The sequence below is a fragment of the Mobula hypostoma genome, chromosome 21, assembly GCF_963921235.1.
Source record: "Mobula hypostoma chromosome 21, sMobHyp1.1, whole genome shotgun sequence".
Lineage (NCBI taxonomy): Eukaryota > Metazoa > Chordata > Chondrichthyes > Myliobatiformes > Myliobatidae > Mobula > Mobula hypostoma.
This window is the reverse complement of record NC_086117.1, coordinates 3789106-3812706: the sequence shown is the minus strand read 5'-3', so window position 1 is coordinate 3812706 and position 23601 is coordinate 3789106. Positions and strand designations below refer to the sequence as shown.

The 23601-nt window shown below is 43.2% G+C and overlaps 1 protein-coding gene across 3 annotated transcripts in view; it reads left to right on the top strand.

The window, feature by feature from the left end:
* The window catches only part of mrrf (mitochondrial ribosome recycling factor), a 67600-nt gene extending 44553 nt beyond the window's left edge, over positions 1–23047 (top strand). For 2 of the 3 annotated variants that reach the window (XM_063073320.1, XM_063073321.1), the window contains exons 6-8: positions 6549–6635; positions 10191–10350; positions 21414–23047. In XM_063073320.1, the coding sequence (XP_062929390.1) occupies positions 6549–6635; positions 10191–10350; positions 21414–21491 (325 nt within the window). In that variant the 3' untranslated portion in view covers positions 21492–23047. The remainder of the gene's footprint in view (positions 1–6548; positions 6636–10190; positions 10351–21413) is intronic. The other variant, XM_063073322.1, reaches the window with a different exon arrangement.
* The last annotated feature ends 554 nt before the right edge of the window (positions 23048–23601 follow it).

Sequence of the window (23601 nt, the reverse complement as noted above, 5' to 3'; positions counted from 1 at the left end):
TAAATTGAGTGGACAGCCAGAGACTTTTTACCAGGGTGGAAATGGCTGGTGCAAGGGCGGGGGGGGGGGGGGGTGTGGTAGTGGTGTAGAGGTAGATACATCAGGAACATTTAAGAAACTCTAAGATAGGTGCATGGATGACGGATAAGTGGAAGGATACGTGGGAGGGAAGGGTTTGATCGATCTTGGGGTAGGTGGAAACGTCAGCACAATATTGTGGGTCTGTACTGTGCTCTGGTATTATGTGTTCTATCTTCTACGTTGTAGGAACATGGAAATGTTAAATGTGTGGGGTTAACAATTCAAGTCAATTGGAAGGTGCATCAAGAAACTCCAATTAAATTGCCAGGAGATAATGTTTTTTTAACTTCAGCTTTGACTAAGTTCTGCTGCCATGCCTTATTGCTTATGGCCTTTATAGAAAATTTCTAAGAATTTTTTTTCAGAAATATCTTCAGCGTATGTGTAATTCAGCTGAAAATTCCAAATCTGAATGGTAATAATATTAAAATCGAAGGTGATCTCGTGTCTCGGGGTGTAATTGAGAGGCGCAATGCAAATAATATCAGTAGTTTCTAGAGAAGTTCCTTTGACGTTGTGGGAGAGTATATGTTGCGATAGGTCAGAATGGGAAGGCAGGGGTTGTTCAGCAGGTTAGGGGACTAGTGCTGGGAATGGTGAAACACTGTCATCTTGCAGAGGTGAAAGAGGTTTATAAAGATGGGGAGGGCGAGCAGTTTGAAATCGAAGATGGGAATTTCAAAGCTAAACTGTTTTTAGACTAGGAGCCAAGGTCAATCAGCAAGCACAAGGGTGACACAGAGCAGAACATGGCATAACTTTAAATCAGAATCAGCTTTATGCCATGAAATTTGTTGTTTTGCGGCACCAGTGCAGTGCAACACATAAAAAAAAACTAATTTACAATGTATATAAAAATAAATAAAAGTGCGAAAATAGAACAATGCGGTGAGGTACAATTCATGGACCATTCAGAAATCTGATGGTAGAGGGAAGAAGCTGTTTCTAAAACGTACAGGTGAGTCTTCAGGCTCCTCTACCACCTCACTGATGGTAGTAATGAGAAGAGTAAGTACGTAGGGAGTTTGTCCATCCTCCCCATGGACGTGTGGCTTTCCTCCGCATGCTCCAGTTTCCTCCCTCAGTCCAGTTAGTAGGTTAATGGGTCATTGTAACTTGTCCTGTGATTAGGTCGAGGTTGTATTCTTAAGTTGTTGTTATTGCAGCACCACTCAACCAAATGAGCTGTCTCACTCCTGTATGCTTCCTTGTCACATCTGCGAATCTGTCAACGACAGTTGTGTCATTGGCAAATTTATAGGTGGCATTTCATCTCTGCCTTGCCATACAGCCATGGGTGCAGAGAGACTCGAGCAGCGGGATATGCACACATCCTTGAAGTGTGCCAGTGTTGGTGAGATTTTATTTCTAATCCACACTGATTGTGGTCTCCTGATGAAGAAGTCAAAGGTTCAGTTACGTTGGGAGTTGCACAGGCCTAGGTTTTGAAACTTGTTGATTAGTACTGAGGGTATGATAGTGTTGAGTGCTGAGCTGTAATCAATAGACAGCAGCCTGACATGGGTATTGCCGTTGTCCAGGTGACCCAAGGATGAGTGGAGAGGCAGCGAGATTGCATCTGCGTTCGGCTTATTGTGGCGATAGGGAAATTGCAGCAGGTCTAGGTCTGTACTTAAGCAAGAGTTAATTCCAGCCCTGACCAACCTCTCAAATCATTTCATTACAGAAGATGTGAGTGAGTGCTACTGGGCGATGAGCACTGAGGAAGCTCACCCTGCTCTTTGTGGGCATCGGTATGATTGAAGCTAATTAATAGAGCCTTGAATAATCTTGCTGAGAAAAACGCCAGAGCTGGAGTTCCAAAGGCAGCCCAACGTTGAGTTCAATGTTGACGGGAAACTCCTGCAGTGCTGCTGGTACCAGACTGTATTGGCCTTTACCGTTCCTTTGGATTCATCAGCTGTGTGGAGAGGGGGAGCCTGCTGCAGTGGGCAACACCTTGCTCTCCATATCGTACTGCCCTGGCTTGCCTGTGACAGCTAGGACAAACATCCATGGTCATCCACAACCAATGGAGGGCCGCATCAGTTTATCGAATTGTGAATCATCTGGACTGTGGTGTGGCGAGGCAACGCATTATGTTGTCACAGAATGATGCATTGTTTGGGTGTTCCAACATCCGGTAGAGGGTTAACACCCACAACCAGTTCCTGCTTTAGGAAAACCACTGGATAGTGGCCAGCTGTAAACTACCAAGTGAAATCTTGGTAGTGCGGCATGCTACCAACGTTAGCTTCCTCCTGTCTTGTCTGCAACTTACTATGGATCCAGTAAAGCCAGAAGAAAGTGGGAGGCAAAAGAGAAATTTTAATTTCATGACACAAAGTTGTACTCCAAAATAACATAATGCTACCATGCATTTGGTTTTCTTTCTTTCTTTCTTTCTTTCGGGATGCAGCTCCTCTGGCCCAGTGAGCTGCACCACTCAGCAACCCACCTATTTCAGCCTAGCCTAATCACAGGATAGTTTACAGTGACCAATTAACCAACCTGTAGGTCTTGGCTGTGCACACATACTGGGAGAAGCACCTAAACTCCTTACAAAGGATGCTGGAATTGAACTCTGAACTCTGGAATACCCCAAGCTGTAGTAGCATCATACTAACCGCTATTTATCAGATTAAAATATCTCAAAGTACTTCTTAGTACTTTTGGGCGCCAGGATTAACGCAGTGCTGCTACAGCTCAGGGCACCAGAGTTTGGAGTTCAGTTCCAGCATCCTCTGTAAGGAGTCCCTGTATATCCTCCCTGTGGAGTGCGTGGATTATCTCTGGGTGATCTGGTTTCCTCCCACAGTCCAAAGACATACCGGGCCTTTGACAAGGTGCCACACATGAGGCTACTTAACAAGATAAGAGCTCATGGAATTACGGGAAAGTTACATACATGGATAGAGCATTGGCTGATTGGCAGGAAACAGAGAGTGAGAATAAAGGGATCCTATTCTGGTTGGCTGCTGGTTACCAGTGGTGTTCCACAGGGGTCCGTGTTGGGGCCGCTTCTTTTTACGTTGCACATCAACGATTTGGATTATGGACTAGGTGGCTTTGTGGCTAAGTCTGCTGATGATACGAAAATAGGTGGAGGGGCTGGTAGTGCTGAGGAAACAGAGAGTCTGCAGAAAGACTTGGATAGATTGGGAGAATGGGCAAAGAAGTGGCAAATGAAACACAGTGTTGGAAAGTGTATGGTTTTGCACTTTGGCAGAAGAAATAAACGGGCAGACTATTATTTAAATAGGGAGAGAATTCAAAGTTCTGAGATGCAACGAGACTTGGGAGTCCTAGTGCAGGATACCCTTAAGGTTAACCTCCAGGTTGAGTCGGTGGTAAAGAAGGCGAATGCAATGTTGGCATTCATTTCTAGAGGGATAGAGTATAGGAGCAGGGCTGTGATGTTGAGGCTCTATAAGGCGCTGGTGAGACCTCACTTGGAGTACTGTGGGCAGTTTTGGTCTCCTTATTTAAGAAAGGATGTGCTGACGTTGGAGAGGGTACAGAGAAGATTCACTAGAATGATTCCGGGAATGAGAGGATTAACATATGAGGAACGTTTGTCCTCTCTTGGACTGTATTCCTTGGAGTTTAGAAGAATGAGGGGGGACCTCATAGAAACATTTCGAATGTTGAAAGACATGAACAGAGTAGATGTGGCAAAGTTGTTTCCCATAATGGGGGAGTCTAGTACGAGAGGGCATGACTTTAAGGATTGAAGGGCACCCATTCAGAACAGAAATGCAAAGACATTTTTTTAGCCAGAGGGTGGTGAATCTATGGAATTTGTTGCCACAGGCGGCAGTGGAGGCCAAGTCATTGGGTGTATTTAAGGCAGAGATTGATAGGTATCTGAGTGGCCAGGGCATCAAAGGTTATGGTGAGAAGGCAGGGGAGTGGGACTAAATGGGAGAATGGATCAGCTCATGATAAAATGGCGGCGCAGACTCCAATGGCCGACTTCTGCTGCATTGTCTTACGGGTAGGTTAATCTGTGAATAGGTTAGGATTAATTGGGGTTATCGGGGGTTGCTGTGTGATGTGGCTGTAATGGCTGATAGGGCCTGTTCCATGCTGTATCTCTAAATAAATTTAAAAATTTAAAATAAATTTTCAATGTGCAATGATTTATGTCGGCAGATGCATCTTGGATACTGAATACGCAGATTAATATACTTCTGATAGGTTTGGAATATTGCATTAAGATGCATTTGATACCGATATACAAAGTATAAAAGTTCAGAGTAAATTTATTATCAAAGTACATGTATGTTGCCATATATAACCCTGAGATTTATTTTCTTGCGGGCATGCACAGTAAATAGGAGAAACATAATAGAATCAATGGGAGCACGCACACAACAGGAAGGACAAACAACCAGTGTGCAAAACATAACAGACTGTGTAAATACAAAAATAAAGAAAAAGCAATAATAAATAAACTTTGGAGTTTTGGGGCTTCTTTGGAGCTTAGTAAAATAGAGGGCTATGGGTAACCCCAGGTAATTTCTAAGGTAAGGACATGTTGGGCACAGCTTTGTGGGCCGAAGGGTCTGTATTGTGCTGTAGGTTTTCTATTTTTTTCCTATGTTTTCTAAACTATAAATATCGAAAACATAAGGTGAGTCCTTGATTATCAAAGTACATATATGTCACCATATACAACCCTGAGCTTCATTTTCTTGCAGGCATTCCCAGTAAATACAAAGAAACATTAAAAAAGTAAGCAATTAATAGAAAGAACATGAAATGTCCTTGAAAGTGAGTCCATATGTTGTGGGTGTTGGAGTGAGTGAGGTTATCCCCTTTGGATCAAGAGCCTGATGGTTGAGGGGTAATAACTGTTCCTGAACCTGGTGTTGTGGGTCTTGAGGCTCCTGTATCTCCTTCCTGATGGTGACAGTGACAAGAGAGTGTGGTGGGGGTTCTTAATGATGGATTCTGCTTTCTTGTGACAACACTCTGTGTAGATGTGATATTTCCCTGCATATTGTTTTGACAGCTAATCAAAATGACGGTTGTCAAAGACTGATTGATTTGTTGGAAAATAATTACAAGTTTCGCACTTTTAATTTCAGTGATCAATTCTAAATTTAAAGAATCCTGTAATTTTAATAAAATAAAAATGTAAGATATTGGAAGTGTATAAATGTTTATTTTATAACCTCCTTTTGACAAAAAATTAAAATTCTTACTCCAGTGACAAAATGCAAAGTTGGCGTTAAATATAGAAAACCATTATTTCAGCCTTAATATGCAAAAAGGCAAAGCAATTTACAATCAGTATATTTTAATCCATGCGTTATGAAGTAGACTGTATAATATGGTCTATTGTTAGTAAAAATCAAAGCTTGTTATTCATGTAAATAGAAATGTAACAAGTGTTTTCACATGCTGTAAAAGAATAGGAACTTTAGATACTATCTAATCATAGTTATTAAGGAAAATTTGTATTTTAAATTCAAATTACTTCTTCATAATTTCAGTTGGCCCTTGGTAATTATGCAAGATGAAGTTCGGAGTCAATTCTAACCACATAGGTTTCTGGGCTACTGTTACAATGTGAGATTGTTTTAATAATGAACTTGTAAGTCTCACTGCACTGCTGTTGTAATGAAGGACAGTGAAATGTCAAGGTCTAACCCAGACATATAGTAATGTGTTGGAACATGGGCTTACAAGAATTAATTCCAATTTATATTTGTTCAAAATAATCTTTTGGGACTTGGAGCATGTTATCCAAATTGTCTTAAGCAAAAAGTGAATTGGATTTTTGGATATTTTCACATTTAGCTTGATGTGTATTTTGAATTTTGCAAGGGCATAAATAGAGAAGTTAGTCCCTGGCATTAAAGATTTATTTCAGCTAGGCACTAAAGATTCAGCACAAGTGGAAACATGTAAGTGTGATAGAATGGATCCCTAGTTAAATGTTGGGAAAATGCATTTGGTTCAAAGACATGAGAATTAGTGCTGAGAGTGGGGCTATAACACTTTGAATCGTTTTTACCATTCAGCAAGGTGACAGCTGATCTCCCTCAGTGCCATATCTCTTTAAGATTCAAGATTGTTTAATGGCATTTCATGTACGTGATGCTAAGGTACATTCTAGAATGTGCTGGAGCACATCATCAGTGGTGTAACCTAGGGTCATGGGGTATTGCAGGTCTCTCAATATCAAACACCCTCACCTAGTCAACCCAGCCAGGGCTGATCAGGCCCCGGCTTGTGTCCCAGCAGTACTGGTCCCTGGGTCATGCCGTCTTGATTCTTACCCATCTGGGGACTCGCTCAGCAGCCTCTGTGACAGTCCTGCTGGTTCTTTTCCTTGCAGCCCCTATAATGCCAAGGGGAACATAGGTTGTGGTGTTAAGGAGAACAAAATAATTGTTACTCTCAATCTGATGCAGCACAGAAAAGGGAAATAAACAGCTGATGTCTTTCTTCATCAGGACTGGAAAGGAAGGGGAAGGAAGCCAGGATAAGGAGGTTGAGAGAGGAGGAAGGAGTACAAGCCTGCAGGTGATAGGAGAGACCAGGTGAGGGGGAAGGGGAGTGTGGAAGAGGGAATGAAGAAGCAGGGAGGGGATAGGTGGAAGAGGTTGAAGAAGGAGGAATCTGATAGGAGAAAACAATGGACCATGGAGGAGGGGCGCCAGGAAACAGTGATAGGTTGGTGAAGGGAACAGAAGGGGTGAGAAGATAACTAGAATAGGGAATAAATAAAGAAAAGAAAAGCTCCGCAAACTGGAAGCCTTGGATAAATAGTTCAGTGCGAGGGATAAGGCCTATAAAGCCTCTAGAGACCAACAGGAGCTCAATAGATGCCACTGTGATTTATGTAGAGCCGTCAAGGTGGCAAAACGGCAACACAGGGATGTGTCCCATCCAGCAGTGGACGGTTTTCACTGTGGCTGCTTCCTGTTTCCATTTCTGCCTGTAGGTGGGCAGGAGCAAGATGGAGGAGTAGTCAGACTTTCCAAACGGAGGGTGGAGAAGTGCTTTGTAGGCATTGTGGAAGGGAAAGTAGCAGTGGTCAGGTATGTTGGCAGAACTTTGCATAAGATCTGGCCCGTGCCACTTGGTTAAAGTCTCCAGTGATGATGAAAGCAGCCTCAGGGTGTGTGGATTCATGGATTTTGATGGTTTCACAAAGTTCATTGAGAGCCAGGCTGTTATCGGCCTGTGGTGGGATGTATAATAACAGACATGAATTTTCTAAGCAGCCAGAAAGGTCGACATAGCAGCATAAGGTACTCCAGATCTGGGGAGCAAAAGGATTTGAGGCTGTGCGCGCTACCTGGGTCGCATTAAGCATTGTTCACCATGAAACGTACTCCCACACCTTTACTTTTCCCAGAGAGGTCTTTAAACCTGTCCGTGTCTATCCATATACTTGTATATTTGGTCCCTTAAAATAACTTACCCACTACTGATGTCAGACTCACCAGTCTATAATTTCCTGGTTTGGTTTTTGAGGCCTCCGTCGGTTAGAATTGACCAGGAATGTTGCCTCCTTGCTGTCTAGATACGCAGCCTGGGCAGTACGATATGGGGAGCAAGCTGTTGCCCGTGTAGCTGTTTGTGGATACAATAGGGTCTTTTAAGAGCCTCTTAGATAGGTACATGGAGCTTAGAAAGACAGAGGGCTATGCGCGAGGGAAATTCTAGAGTAGGTTACATGGTCGGCACAACATTGTGGGCCGAAGGGCCTGTAATGTGCTGTAAGTTTCTATGTTCTATATACAAACACTATGATAAAACACACAATAAATATGTACATAAGGTAGCTTCTATACTGTACATAGATTATTTGTACGTAAAGTGACACTAGTCTGTTCATAATGTGACTTATGTCCCCATTTTCCTTTATTCCCTTAATATCCAAAAATCTATATTTGTATTCTGCATGAACTCAGTGACCAAGTCTGGGATAGAAAATTACAAATTTTCATCGCCCTCTCAATGAAGAGACTTCTCCGAATCAGAATCACTGGATTACGTTGTGAGGTTCGTTGTTTTGTGGCAGCAGTACAGTGCAATACATAATAATAAAAAACTATAAGCAACGATAAGTATATATGAGTAGTTAAATAAGTGGTGCAAAAGGAGGAAAAAGTACTGAGGTAGTGCTCATGGGCTCATTGTCCATTCAGAAATCTAACGGCAGAGGGTAAGAAGCTGTTCCGAAAGTGTTGAGTGTTTGTCTGCAGGTTCCTGTACCTCCTCCTTGATGGTAGCAATGAGAAGTGGGCACAACCTGGACGATGGGGGTCCTTTGTGACGGATGCTGCCTTTTTAAGGCATCACTTTATGGAGGTGTCCTCGATGTTAGGGAGGCTATTGCGCATGATATGGCGCTGGCTGAGTTTACAACTTTCTGCAGCTTTTTCTCCTTCTCTCAGTATAAAATAGCTGACCATTGTTCTGTGACCCTGGTTTTAGATGCTTTAGCTGGGGGGTGGGGGTGGGAACAATCCTTACTCCCTGATGCAGGGTCTCAACACGAAATGTTAACCAGCCCTCTGCTTCTACTGATGCTGTTCCTTCAGCAGTTTCTTATTCTTTGCTCCACGTTCTAGTGACTGCTTTCTTCTGTGGTTCCAGTCCTTACTGTTAAGCCCTGTAAAAAATTTTATCATCTTTTTCTACTTAAGCCCACTGGGGAATAGGCCACTTAGAGCAGCTCGCCAGAGTTCTCTGTCCTGGGCCAGTATTTCAGTTGTCTTGGCATTTCTGTATCTCTGGGTTTTTGCAGGATGTGTTTGCTAGCCCCGTGTCCAACCCTGCTGCTTTCGCAGCCAGGCTTGGGACCATCCATGATGGAGTTCTGTAGGAATTTTGTAACACACACAAAATGGTGGAGGGACTCAATCAGTCAGGCGGCATCTATGAGGAGGAATAAACAGTGAACGATTCAGGCCAAGACCCTTCATCAGGACTGGAAAGGAAGGCAGAAAGGAAAGACGCAGATTGTATGGACTCAGTTCCACAAGCACAACCTTGCTTTGTCTGGAAAAGGTTTAGGAAGCGTCTATTACTTGTATCCAAACTGGAGATACAAAAGGGTTATAAATGAGATCAAAGCTGCATTCACAGAAAGGTGGAGGATCTCAGCAAGTCAGAGAGCATCTGTAGAGGGGAATAAATAGTCAACATTTTAGACCAAGACCTTCAAAGTTCAAAGTAAATTTATTATTAAAGTACATATATGTCACCATATACAACCTTGAGATTCATTTTATTGCAGGTATTCACAAAGAAACTATAGAATCAATGAACAGACACACACAATAAGATGGAAAAGGACAATGAACTGTACAAGTACAAAAAGAAAAAAAATAAAATAATAAATATGGAGAACATGAAATGAAGAGTCCTTGAAAGTAAGTCCATAGGTTGTGGGAACAGCTCACTGTTGGGGTGAGTGAAATTATCCATTCATGATAAAGTCCCGATGAAGGATCTTGACCCAAAACATCGACTGTTTATTCCTCTCCACAGATATTGCCTGACTTGCTGAGTTCCTCCAGCACTCTGTGTGTGTTGCTCAAAGTTTCCAACATCTGCAGAATCTCTTGTGTTTAAGAATTTTGTAAATTTCAGTGAGATCTCCTCTCATTCTTTTAAGCTCCAGAGAGTACAGTCTTGGTCTACTCCATCTCCAGTGGTAGGTCTATTATCCCTGGAACCAGATTAATGAGTCCTCTGTGGCAAGTGCATCCTTTCTCAGTCAATACTAATTTATTTGGTTTGGCACAAATTTGTGGGCTGAAGTGCCTGTTCCAGTGTTCTATGTTCTATGAAACTAGCTCTCTGCCCTATAATTTTATTACAAAATAAAATAGCAGAGGATCTTGATCAGCTGAGTAGGTGAGCAGGCTAGAATTCTCACGTAATTTTATAGTCTTCTGTCAATGTCCCCTCAGTCTCTGCTGCTCTGGAGACAACAGTTCCCGCTTGTCCACCCTCTGCTCATAGCACACGTCCTCTAAAGCAGGCAGCATCCTGTACATGTGTACATCAGGCATTTTGTTTCAATTCATGCTTTATCTTTCTGGGATTTGCTTTGACATCAATAACTGTTCCCGCAGGGTGACCAGAGAGCACAGAGAACATCTAGCCAAACTTGCAAAGCAGATAACAAACAAGTCAAAAGAATCTCTGCGAAAACTGCGCGCCAATGCCATTGCACAAGTTAAGAAATCAAAGGATTCTGTCTCTGAAGATACAATCAGACTGCTGGAGAAGCAGGTCAGTGAAGTGTCTTAGTACAATATGGTTGCAATTTTCCCACCACTCCCCCTTCCCCCTCCTTTTAAAGTTTTCTTAAGTATTTCTTAAAAGCACTATAATAATCTTCTAACCAAAGGCATTTGGTGTTCCCAATTGTACCATAAGATTGCAAATGAGAAGCAAACCAAAGAAATTTATCTTTGGTTTCTGGCACTAAACGTGTGCTATCAGGTTTGCTTGCCTCCTGCACACTTTTGCTCTCCCTCTCTCAATCAGATCAAGATTCAATTTCAAGATATGAGCTTATTTATCACTGTACATCGAAGCACACAGTGACATGCGTCATTTGCAGCAATGGCCAACACAGTCCAAGAATGTGCTGAGGGCAGCCTGCAAATGTTGCCACACATTGCAGTGGCAACATAGCATGTCCACAACGCTCAGCAGATCAACACAGAACACAAGCAACGAAACAACAACAGCAAAACAAAACAGATAAGAGATTCTACAAATGCTGGAAATGCAACACACACAAAATGCTGGAGGAACTCAGCAGGTCAGGCAGAATCTATGGAGTGGAATGAACAGCTGACGTTTCTGGCTAAGACCTTTCATCAAGGCTGGAAAGGATGCCAGAATAAGAAGGTGTGAGAAGGGGAAGGAGGACGAGCTGGCAAGTGGGGTCAAAGGTGGATGGGTGGGGGAGGGTGCATGAACTAAGAAGATGGGAGATGATAGGAGGAAGAGGTGAAGAGTTGAAGAAGAAGGAATGTGATAGGAGAGGAGGGTGGACCATGGGAGGGAAGGAGTGAGGAGGGGCACCATGGGGAGGTGATAGGCAGGTGAGGAGAAGAGGTAAGAGGTCAGAATTGAGGAAGAGGGAGGAGAAACAACAAAACAAGCTCTGTTACTCCCTCATACACAGACCTCTAACCCAAGGATGGGTCATCAGGGAGCTACCTCTCCCCAAAGAATCCTGTCTTTGTTCAGGTTGCATACCCAGATTAAACAAAGAACATACACAATGAATGTGGTCAAAAGAGTTTATCGGTTGACTGCACTGATTATTGCTGATTGAAAGGCATCCATTAGTCTTGCAAGACCATGGATCTGCACCTGGAAAGTCTTCACTGTCCAGGGCACAGGCCTGGGCAAGGTTGTATGGAAGACCGGCAGTTGCCCATGCTGCAAGTCTCCCCTCTCCATGACACCAATGTTGTCTAAGGGAAGGGCATTAGGACCCACACAGCTTGGCACCAGTGTCGTCGCAGAGCAATGTGTGATTAAGTGCCTTGCTCAAGGACACAACACGTTCCCTCGGCTGGGCTCGAACTCACGACCTTCAGGTAGGTAGTCCAATGCCTTAACCACTTGGCCATGTGCTGATTGAAAAAGCTAGTGATATTCAGGAGCGTGGGTAGCGACTAAAGATTAGCTTTAATTGTCACATGAACATCAAAACATACAGTGAAATACGTCATTTGCGCCATTGGCCAGCACAGTCTGAGGATGTGCTAGGAGCAGCCCACATGTGTCTGAAGTTCAAAGTGCATTTATTATCAGAGTGTATAAGTGATACAACCTTGAGATTTGTTTGCTCACAGGTACCACAAAGCAAGAAGCCCAAAAGAACCCAATTAAATAAATAAATAAAAGACCAACACCCGAAACGCAAGAGAAAAGAAATAAAAGCAAATCATGGAAAAGAATGAAGCAAATGACAATCTGAACCAAAAATTGAGTCCTCAGATCCGAACCCCAGAGCAGCCCAGAGCTTCGCTTATCAGTTCATCATATTAGCAGGCACAGAGCACAACAGCCGGGGTAGTCTTCATAGCCTTACCAGCACAAAGAGGGAGGAGTGACCATCGCGGAGCATGAGCATGGAGAAGTGTTGCCGGGCTTCCAGCGTCAACAGGGTGTACCCTCACTTATCAACCGTAACCCATATGTCTTTGCAATGTGAGGGGAAATTGAAGCACCTGGGGAAAGCCTACACAGTGACAGGAAGAACATGCTGACTCCTTATAGACAGCAGCAGGAATTGAATTCTGATCTTCTGCTAGCTCTGTAAAGCATTGTGCTAACTGCTACGTTGCTGTGCTGGATATATCAATGATTTGGATAAGAATGTAGAAGGCGTGGTTAGTAAGTTTGCAGATGACACCAAAGTAGGTGCTATGGTGGTTAATTAAGAAAGTTATCAAACATTACAAGGGGATTGATCAACTGATTAGTGGGCCAAGGAATGGCAAATGGAGTTGGTGGGCTAGCACTTTATCCCTTGGGACATAGGAGACCAAGAGGAGATCTTGTAGAGGTGTATAAAATCTGAGGGCCACAGATTGGGTGATAGTACTCAATATTTTCCCCAACATTGGAGAATCAAAAACTAGAGGGCACAGGTTTAAGAGGAGAGGAGGAAGTTTCACTGTAATAGGAACTTGATGGGCAGGTTTTTTACACAAAGAGTGTGGAATGAGCTACCAGAGGAAGTGGTTAAGGCAGGTGCAATAACATAAACACGAGATTCTGCAGATGCTGGAAATCTTGAGCAACGCACCACAGAATACTGGATGAACTCAGCAAGTCAGGCGGGGAGAGGAATAAACAGTCGATGCTTTGGGCTGAGGGGGATAAACAGTCGATGCTTCGGGCCGAGGGGGATAAACAGTCAATGTTTCGGGCTGAGGGGAAAACACAGTTAATGTTTTGAGCTGAGAGTAATAAATGGTTGATGCTTTGGACCGAGGGAAATAAACAGTTCAATGTTTTGGGCCGAGGGGGATAAACAGTTGTTGCTTTGGGCTGAGACCATTGCTCAGGACAAAAACAGTAACAGCTTTTAAAAGGCAATTGGACAAGTACATGGATTGGAAAAATCTAGAAGGTTATGGACCAAGTGCATCATCATCAAGGATTCCCACTATCCAGGCCATGCTCTTTTGTCACTGTCATTTATGGACTCATTTTCAAGGATTCTGCAACCCATACTCTGTGTTATTTATTGATTTAATACTATCATTTGATATTTTTGTATTTGTATAGTTTGTCGTCTTTTGTACATCTGGTCATTTGTTTTTCCAATGATTGTATTGAACTTCTTTGTTCTACTGTAAATGCCTGCAAGAAAATGAATCTCAGGGTAGTATATGGTGACATATACATACTCTGATAATAAATTTGTTTGAGCTTTGAACATTGAAATGAGACTAGCTTGAATAGGACTCCTTTGGTTGGCGTGTACGAGATGGGCTGAAGGGCCTGTTTCCATACTGTATAACTCTCCAGTATCGGAGTAACTGTGATGCCTGCACAGGCATTTACTGCCATTCTGACCAACAAATATTCAAATGCTTTTGCGCCCCATGCCAGGATTGAGGCCCTTGGTTGGTCGGGGTTGACCATGGATGTTGTGTCCTAGATGTCTACGTGATACCCAAGCCAGTTTGCAAGTCAAGGCAGAATGATATGGATGGCAAACTGTTGCCCGTGCCGTAGGCTCTCCCTCTCCACACAACTGATGAATCTAAAGGAACGGAAGAGATCAATGCAGTTTGGCGCCAGTCAGCGTTGGACTCAGCGTCGGACTGCCCTGGGGGCTCCAGCCCAGGACTTTTTCCCTCGGGGTTTACTCCTGAAGCCTTTCCCATGAGTGGATATAGCCGCAAGGCAGCAGAGCTCTCCTCCTCCGAGACGAGATGCCAACGGCTGATGAGCCCTGTTTGCCTGAAACGATGGGGTTACGGTGCCAGATGCCTGCCTTTGCCCCTTCTCCTGTCAGTAGAATTGGTTCCGCCAGGCTTAGTCGCTAAGGGCCGGGAGTTGGTTGTCAGAGGCTATTTGAGACACGCCGCTGTAAGCATTTAGTAGGTAGTGGGAGCTTATCCCCTCTCCACCCTCCTCCAGTGAATACAAACTTAGGAAGCCATGTCAGGATGCCGGTAGATCTATAAGCTGTAGAGCAGTGGGAAAGTGAAAAGGTCAACAGAAGGAAGGACTAAAGAAAGTCTGACCATTGTCTTGCGCTCAGTTCTGGCTTTTCTGCAACATTGCAGAGGTTGTTACATGGATCAGCATTGTGTATACATGACGTTTTGATCAATTGCCAGAACGTCAGTGCTCTGCGGTGTGACCTATAATCACCCTGCTTCTGCAAACAAAGATTTTTTGAAGTTTGTCGAATGGTTAATTTGCTTGGGGTTGAAATTTAAGATTTCTTACTTGGTGGCCCAATTAATTGGATGAAAATAAAGAATTTATAAAGAATATCCATTCCATCTCTTGTGGTTTTACTGATATGGAGTCCAGCACTGCACAGACGTGAGGAGGGAGAGGGATAAGGGTAAAAACAGGCTTTCTGACTGTGTAACAATTCCATAGATTGTGTGAGCCAGGTTAAAATCCAATCAAATCAAATCAAATCTGGCCGTCAAAGGTTCAGTGGCTTCAAACCTGAACTGCGAATCTCGGTCATATCAATAGAAGTCCAAATTAGCTTGGTGGAGGAGTTGGTACTGGTTTTCCAAGACAAACCCATTTTTTAACCAATCAGTATTTGATACTGAAATTGGTATTAACGTACAGAACATAGAACGGTACAGACCATTTGTCCCATGATGGTATGCTGACCTTTTGAATTGAATTGACTTTATTTTTTACATCTTTCGCATACATGAGGAGTAAAAATCTTTACGTCTCCATCTAAATGTGCAATGTGCAATCATAGTAATTTATAATAAGTAGAACAGTCAATGTGATATAGAAATACACTCAAATCAACGTGAGTTCATCAGTCTGATGGCCTGGTGGAAGAAGCTGTCCGGAGCTTGTTGATCCTGGCTTTTATGCTGTGGCACCATTTCCCGGATGGTAGCAGCTGGAATAGATTGTGGTTGGGACGGTTTGGGTTCCCAATGATCCTATGGGCCCTTTTTACACACCTGTCCTTGTAAGTGTCCTGAATCATGGGAAGTTCACGATTACAGATTGCGCTGGGCTGTCTGCACCACTCTCTGCAGAGTCCTGCGATTAGGGGAGATACAGTTCCCATACCAGGCAGTGATGCAGCCAGTCAGGACGCTCTCAACTGTGCCCCTGTAGAAAGTTCTTAGGACTTGGGGGCCCATACCAAACTTCCTCAACTGTCTGAGGTGAAAGAAGCGCTGTTGTGCTTTTTTCACCACACAGCTGGTGTGTACAGACCACGTGAGGTCCTCAGTGATGTGGATGCCAAGGAAGTTGAAGGTGTTTACCTTCTCAGTCCCAGATCCATTGATGTCAATAGGGGTTAGCCCATCTCCATTCCTCCTGTAACCCACAACCAGCTCCTTTGTTTTTGTGACATTGAGCGAGAGGTTGTTTTCTTGACACCACTGTGTCAGAGAAATGACTTCTTCCCTGTAGGCCACCTGGTTATTGTTTGACATAAAGCCAATCAATGTAGTGTTGCTGGCAAATTTAATTAGCAGATTAGAGCTGTGGGTGACAACACAGTCATGGGTATACAGGGAGTAAAGGAGGGGACTTAGTACACAGCCCTGAGGGGCTCCTGTATTGAAAGTCAGAGGGGTGGAGGTGAGGGAGCTCACTCTTACAACCTGCTGGCGATCTGACAGGAAGTGCAGAATCCAGCTGTATAAGGCAGGGTCAAGGCTGAGCTCTCTGAGCTTCTTGCCGAGCCTGGATGGAACTATGGTGTTGAATGCTGAACTGTAATCCAAGAACGACATTCTGACATGAGCATCTTTCTTCCCCAGATGTGTAAGGACGGTATGTAGATTAGTGGCTACTATGTCATCTGTCGATCGGTTGTGTTGGTAGGTGAATTGTAGAGGGTCCAGTGTGGGTGGTAGCAAGCTGCAGATGTAGTCCTTGACCAGCCTCTCAAAGCATTTGCTTATTATTGAGATGAGTGCGTCAGGACACCAGTCGTTCAGGCATGTTACCTTGGTCTTTTTGGTACAGGGACAATGGTGGATAATTTGAAGCAGGAGGGCACTCTACACTAGGAGAGGGAAATCAATCTACTCTTCCATCCTACATAGCCCTCCATCTTCCTGTCTAAGGGTCTCTTAAGTATCCCTAATGTATCAGCATCTACCACCAGCTATGTTAAAAGCACTTATCTCTGGCATTCTCCCCTATACATTGCTTCAGTCACCTTGAATTGGTTAATTGGATAAAGATGAAAATAATTTATTTGACCATTTCTTTGTGTTGGGTTGAGCTGGACATTGGAGGTCAGGGGCTCTAGTCTATGGTTTGGATATCCTGCTGCAGAAGACATTGGCCATCTCTGAGGATGGCATGGTCATCCCATTCCACAGTTGTTCCCAAGTACGTGTGCCGCAAGATACACACACACACACACAATTCTGGAGCAGCTCAGTAGTTCAGGCAGCATCTATGGAGGAGAACAAACAGTTGATGTTTCAGGCTGAGACCCTTCATCACGACTGGAAAGGAAGGGGAAAGAAGCCATAATAAGAAGGTGGGGGAAAGGAGGAGTAAAAGCTGGCAGTTTACAGATGAGACCAGCTGAAGGGGAAGCTTGGTGGGTGGGGAAGGATGGATGAAGTGAAAAGCTGGGAGATGATATGTGGAAAAGGTAAAGGGCTGAATAAGAAGGAATCTGAGAGAGTGGAGAAAGGGAACCAGAGGGAGGTGAGGAGAAGGGTTGAGGGGGGAACCAGAAGGGGGTGATGGGCAGGTGAGAGTGGAACTATAATGGCAAATGGAAAAAGAGAAGGGGGGGAAGAGTGCAGATGCTGGTCTGCACATCCCTCTTGCTGACTAGCCCTGATGAAGGGTCTCGGCCCAAAACGCCAACTCTCAGTTTCCCTCCATAGATGCTGGCTGACCGGCTGAGTTCGTCCAGCGTTCCGCACGCATTGTTCCCGACATGAGTCACTGTGGTCACTCGAATAGCTGCAACAATTTTTTCCCCTGATCTTTCCTAGCTTCCTGTGGGGAAGCACCTGGGCTTGCTGACTGCAGAGACCATAATAGTGAAGGCCAATTAATGTTGCTATAGATATCGTATATATCAAAGATTAAATGGTTGCTAAACAAAGGAAGATGTAATTATACTGCATAGCTACATTAATTTTCTGGTAAGTGATACTGCAGCCAAAACCCTTTGCAGATCACTGTAGCCTCTTGCATGAATTCCTGTAATTACTTCCTTCTGACTGTCGTTTAGATTTGACCCATTTTATAATTCTTTAAACTTTAATGGCTATAATCGAGATACCACTTGCATAAGTTTGTGATGTTGTCCTGAAACAGACAAATAGATTTGCTGGGGATAAAAAGGCTTTTTGTGCATTGTGGAAGGGTGTTATTTGGATTTCTGTGTATTTATTTAACAATTGCTGATATTTTAATATTATTTTAAATAGTTTGCACTTTAGCAAAGGAAATGTAGTGATTCTAACACCATGGGAATTCCTCCTTTAAACAAATCTTTTAAACATGGGCTCTGAAATCACATAATCATTGTAAGTGGCTTGACACCTTAAATAAAATAACGCTGAGAGTAATTTCTTCCGAATGGGTTAAGTGTTCAAACATGGTATTATAACGGAGCAAATTTAGGGTTCGCTGTAAGAATGCTGGAAAGGTTTAACTGAATTACAGGAGCTGTGTGCACTAATTCTGCTTGTTACAGGTAGGGAATAGCTTCCACATACATTTAAAATGTCAACTGTACGAGGTAATTTTCAAGCTGACATTCGGTTATTTTTATACCTGGACCACAGTACGTACAGCACAGACACGTGGAATGAGCTGACAAGGGTCAGCTGCAAATCAGTGCAAATCAAGGAATAATTGAACAAAGAAAAATCAGGCTGGACTGTCTTTGCCTCTCTCAGTGCTTCTGCATTAGCTGATCTCTGCTAAGCCATTAATGGCCTCTATTTCCGTGTTCCCTGCAAGGTTTAGTACATCGGTAGGTTTGACGAATCCTGTCTCTCCTGACGCTCTGAAAGCGCTCTCCAATTAATCTGAAAGCCCCGCAATTTCTCTAGCATGTTTCCATTGACACTTTAACTTGTGGTTCACTGATTACCAAGCCCAGCAATACAGTGCCCTCAAAAGGTCAGCCCATCAATTTGTCAGTCGTCAGCGTTGAGTTATCTTTCATCGATTGGCCTCTCACAGATGAACAGGGTGAGGGACAGGAGCAGAGCAGAGCAGAGCAAAGCAAGCCATTCGGACAAAGGTGTGAGCCACTTTCATGGAGGCTCTCCTTGCCAGTTCCATTGCCCAATGGTACTGTAATCATTTGGAACAGAGAAGTGCAGATTATAAGACCATAAGACATGAGGTGAATAATGAACCACCCAGGGATTGTTACTATATCCACAGGGTCTTATTGGGGAAGATGATGTCCAATTAAACTATTGGATTTCTTTGGGACAATGCACCTAAAAGGCGAGAGATATTCTAGTCATAGAGTCATCAAGCACAGACAGACTGTTCAGCCCATCTGGTCCATGCCCACCAGGCTGGTCCCATTTGCCAGCATTCAAAGTTCAAAATAAACTTATTATTGAAGTACATACATATCATCATTTTCTCTCATTAAATCTTAGACAATAAGACCATAACACATAGGAGTGGAATTAGGCCATTTGGCCCATCGAGTCTGCTCCATCATTCCGTCATGGCTGATGTATTATCCCTCGCAACCCCATTCTCCTGCCTTCTCCCTGGAACCTATGACACCCTGACTCATCCAGAACCTATCAAAGTTTCAAAGTAAATTTATTATTAAAGTACATGTGTGGCACCATATACAGCCCTGAGATTCATTTTCTTGCGGGCATATTCAGTAACTCCAAAGACCATAATAGAATCAATGAAAGACTACCCAACAGGGCAGATAAACAACCAGTGTGCAAAAAAAAAAGGACAACAAACTGTAAATATAAAAGAAAAAAATGAAAATAAATAAGCAATAAATATTAAGAACATGAGATGAATAATACTTGAAAGTGAGTCCTTATATTCTGGGAACAGTTCATTGATGGGCCAAGTGAAGTTATTCCCCCTGGTTCAAGACTGTGATAGTTGAGGGGTAATAACTGTTCCTGAACCTGCTGGTGTGGGTCCTGAGTCTCCTGTACCTCCTTCCTGATGGCAGCAGTGAGAAGAGAGCATGTCCTGGATGGTGGGGTTCCTTGATGATAGATGTCGCTTTCCTGTGATGATCAAGCCAATCTCCAGAGCACCCTATAACATCAAAAGATGTCAGCATTCTGCAGGTTGCTCGGGATTGGAAAATGGACGTGGACTTAGAAAAAAAGCTTGTGTTTCCCCCAGACATTGTGACTACAACACTCCGGCCAGACATGGTCCTGTGGTCCACAACAGGTAAGCTGGCATATGTTGTGGAATTGACAGTACCTTGGGAAGATGATATCGAAGAAGCTTATGAGAGGAAAAAGACCAAGTACTCTGAACTGGCAACTGAAGCTGTCCAGAATGGCTGGAAGACCAAGATTTTCCCTGTAGAAGTGGGATGCAGGGGATTCGTTACTACATCTACGACCAGTCTATTGAAGAAGATGGGAGTGAGGGGTCACTCCCTCCAACAAGCAATCAACTCCTTGTCAAACGCAGGAGAAGAAAGCAGCAATTGGATTTGGATTAAAAGGAAAGACAACAACTGGGATGCAAGATGAAGAGAGGAGGGTATGGAACTGAGGGGGTGTATCTGCAACACCAGGTAGCACCGTTGAGCCCTCTGGAGACATCGTGGGCTTATCAACAAAATGTCAAAGAAGGAGGGTGCCCACCTGATGACCCCGATGATGTACCTACCCTCCTTGTCACCACTCCAAGCCCACTGCCAACATCGAGAGTGCCAACTTACGATAGGGATTGAAACATCAAGTCCTAGTAGCTCTACTCAATGATTTGGCCTGCACAACCATCTGTAGCAATGAGTTCCACAGATTCACAGCCCTTTACATAAAGGTGTATTCCTACATTTATATCTAAATGATTATTATATGTCAGTGTTTTGTCCCTTTGTTCAGTATCTTTTTCAGTAACTCTCATTATGTTTGGCCGGCTGACGGTGTAGTGACTTTGAGGCAACTAGCCCCAGGTTCGGATCCGGCCAGCCCTCGCACGCTTTCTAACTGTGCTGGGTTGAGTGTCGAGCTAGCAACTCGGCTTTGTAAAAAAAAATGACAAAAAATGCTAAAGAAATGGCAAAGTTGCCATCCAATGTGTCACAAGGTATGGAAAGGACCAACAAACAAAACATTGTTAGAGCCCTCAACTTTCACACCTACATGCATCTGCAAATTTCACACTATCCTTGCCACCAGTGAGTAAGTGATAATTAAAGGTGCATTTGAATTAAATTTATTAAAGTCAGCACAGCTTTATACAGGTATCATGCTTTACTTAGGTCTCAGTGTTGCTGAATAATATGTATATCTCTGAAATAAAAACATGAACTGCTGGAAACACTCAGCAGGCCAGGCAACCTCAGTTAAGGTTTCAGTTGGAAGATCTTTGTAGGGAGAAGTAAAATCTCTTTGGCACGTGCTTGCTCATTATCTTTACATCGAATCACAGAGCAATGCAGCAGGGATACAGGCCCTTCAGCCCAAGCAGCCCATGCTGACCACGATGCCCAATTTCCAGCATTCGGCTTATATCTCTCCGTGTACCTGTCCACGTGCCTCTTAATGATATCTGCTTCCACCACCTTCTCTGGCAACTCGTTCCATTTTACTCATGACCATCTGCATATAAAAGTTGACCTTCAGGTTGTTTTTAAATCTTTCCCTTCACATCCTAAACCTATGACCCCTCCCCTTTCATTAAATTAAAAGAAAACTCAATTTTATGATGATTTGTTATAATTAGATAATTTTAAAATTAAAACTCAGTGAAATGTTTTTTTTCATCTTACTCTGGTGTCTTAATGCATAATAATGAAATGCTAATTCAGATTATTATTTATAAAATGGATTAATTTTATTTAATTTCTACGGGGTTGTCAGGAGATGCAGGGGTTAAGCTTAGCTGGTAACTTGCTGTGTATTTCTTTGTAGATTCAACAGATGACAGAGGATGTTACTGCTGACATGGACAAACATCTTGTGGCTAAAACCAAAGAACTGCTGGGGTGATCAGAATGGGGGAAATGTGCGAAATGAGTTGGGAATAAGCAAAGCCTTTTCCCTGTTCCCTTCCCCCACCTCTATTCCCGAAAACCCAGTGCTCCAGTTTGTAAGTACTGGCAGTCGGAGAGTTTATTCCGGAGACCGTTTTCTTCATGTTCCTAAAGAAAGATTTGCATTTAATTACTTCCTTTCACACAGTCCAAAGCTCTGAAGTACTTTTGAGGTGATATCACTGTTAAAATGCAGCAGTCAGCTTTAAGCATAGCGATCTGCCTGGCTCAGCTGAAGAGTTCGAGAACACTGTGTTATCTTTCAGCCCACAGAATCTTGGAAGATCCTTTCATCGGATAGGGCAGACAGAACCTCATCTCTCCTGAAGGAAGGCACCTCTGACTGTTTAACCTTCCCGTGGCACTGTACCCGTATGTCAACTCGTACTCAGCTGTCCAGCGTGAGACCGGTACCCTTAACCATCTGACTGGGGTCCACAGACCCCTTGGTAAATGATACTGGTTTACGGCATAAAAAAGGTTGTGAACCCCTGATCTAACTCCACTAATACACGTTACATAGCCTGTGAACTTTAATGAACTATGGAACATGGATTCTTTCTACAGAGCTGTGGGTGCAGAACCCCTGCCCATTATTCTCCTCACTTCTCGTTAACTGAGGACAGGGTGCGCGTCGAATTTCACCGTTACTGATCTTTATGACTCAGATAACTACTTTCAGAATAATGGTCTGCAGGTTATCTCCTGAGGAGGTGAACAATTCTATAAATGGAAGCTTTCCTCTCCTCCTTATCCTCAGTCCTGCATCGCACCATGCTACGGAATGGTCACTGAAGGTACTCTGTATAGTGATGAGGCTCGATGCATCTTCATTCTACATACTTGCTGCTTTAGTGCCACAGCAGGGTAACAGTTAGTGTGATGCTATTGTAGCTCGGGGCATTGGAATTTGAAGTTTAATTCCGGTGTCCTCTGTAAGAATGTGCATTCTTCCCGTATGTGCATGTGTTTCTTTCGGGTGCTCCAGTTTCCCCTCTCAATCCAAAGGGTTACCAGTGAGTAGGTTAATTGGTCATTGTAAATTGTCCTGCGATTAGGTGGTGGGTTACTGAGCAGCTCTGCTCGTTGTGGCGGGAGGGCCTGTTCTGCATTGCATCCCAAATGAATGAATGAATAGATACAGAAAATGCAGTTGACATTTCTGACCAATGTGCCTCAGTAACTTCATTCAGTGACGCAGAATAATTCAGTTTAACAAATGTGAGAAGAAGCCTGCACCATTTTATCACTCGAATAATGATAATAATTGGTTCTTTTATAATACTACCAACAGAAATTGTGATTGTAAAATAATTGTTCTTTTCACAAAATTCACTTCCAGAAATCTATAAACAATATCAGCTGATGTATTTCTTAAATTATAAAGTCATGGATTGCTCAGGTCCTACTGATTTGCAACAGGTGACTCTGGAAATAAACACAAACAACTTTATCTGACAATATTTAATGTTTTGCATCAAAATCATGTATTTCCTGAATAAATATTTCAGTGCTGTGGTTTTCATTTCTGGCTATAGAAAAGTTTTATTTGGAGAAGTTTGTAATTTTTCCAAAATGTCAAGAACCATATGGCCTTTGCAGATTTTAATTTCCCATTGGTAATTTGGTTCAATATTCAAGCATCAAGTTTCTGGAAAATGCAGATTGTCGTGAGTTAAATGTATATATTGGTGGTCCATGAGCCAGTCCTCGTCAGGGGATCAGAGGTGGACCAGGTCAGCAACTTTAAATTCTTCAGTGTTACCATTTCAGACAACCTGTCCTGGGCCTAGCACACAAGTGTAACTACGAAGAAAGCACGACAGTACATCTACTTCCTTAAGGGTTTGTGAAGATACAGTGTGACATCTAAAACTTTGACAAATCTCTGTTGATTGGTTTTGGAGAATATATTGATTGGCTGCATCACAACCTGGTATGGGAACACCAATGCCCTCGACTGGAAAAATCCTACAAAAACAAACCTCAATGTTGTATATAGTTAAAGGGAGAAGGCAAGAGAATGGGGTTAAGAGGAATAATAAATCAGCCATGATGGAATAGTG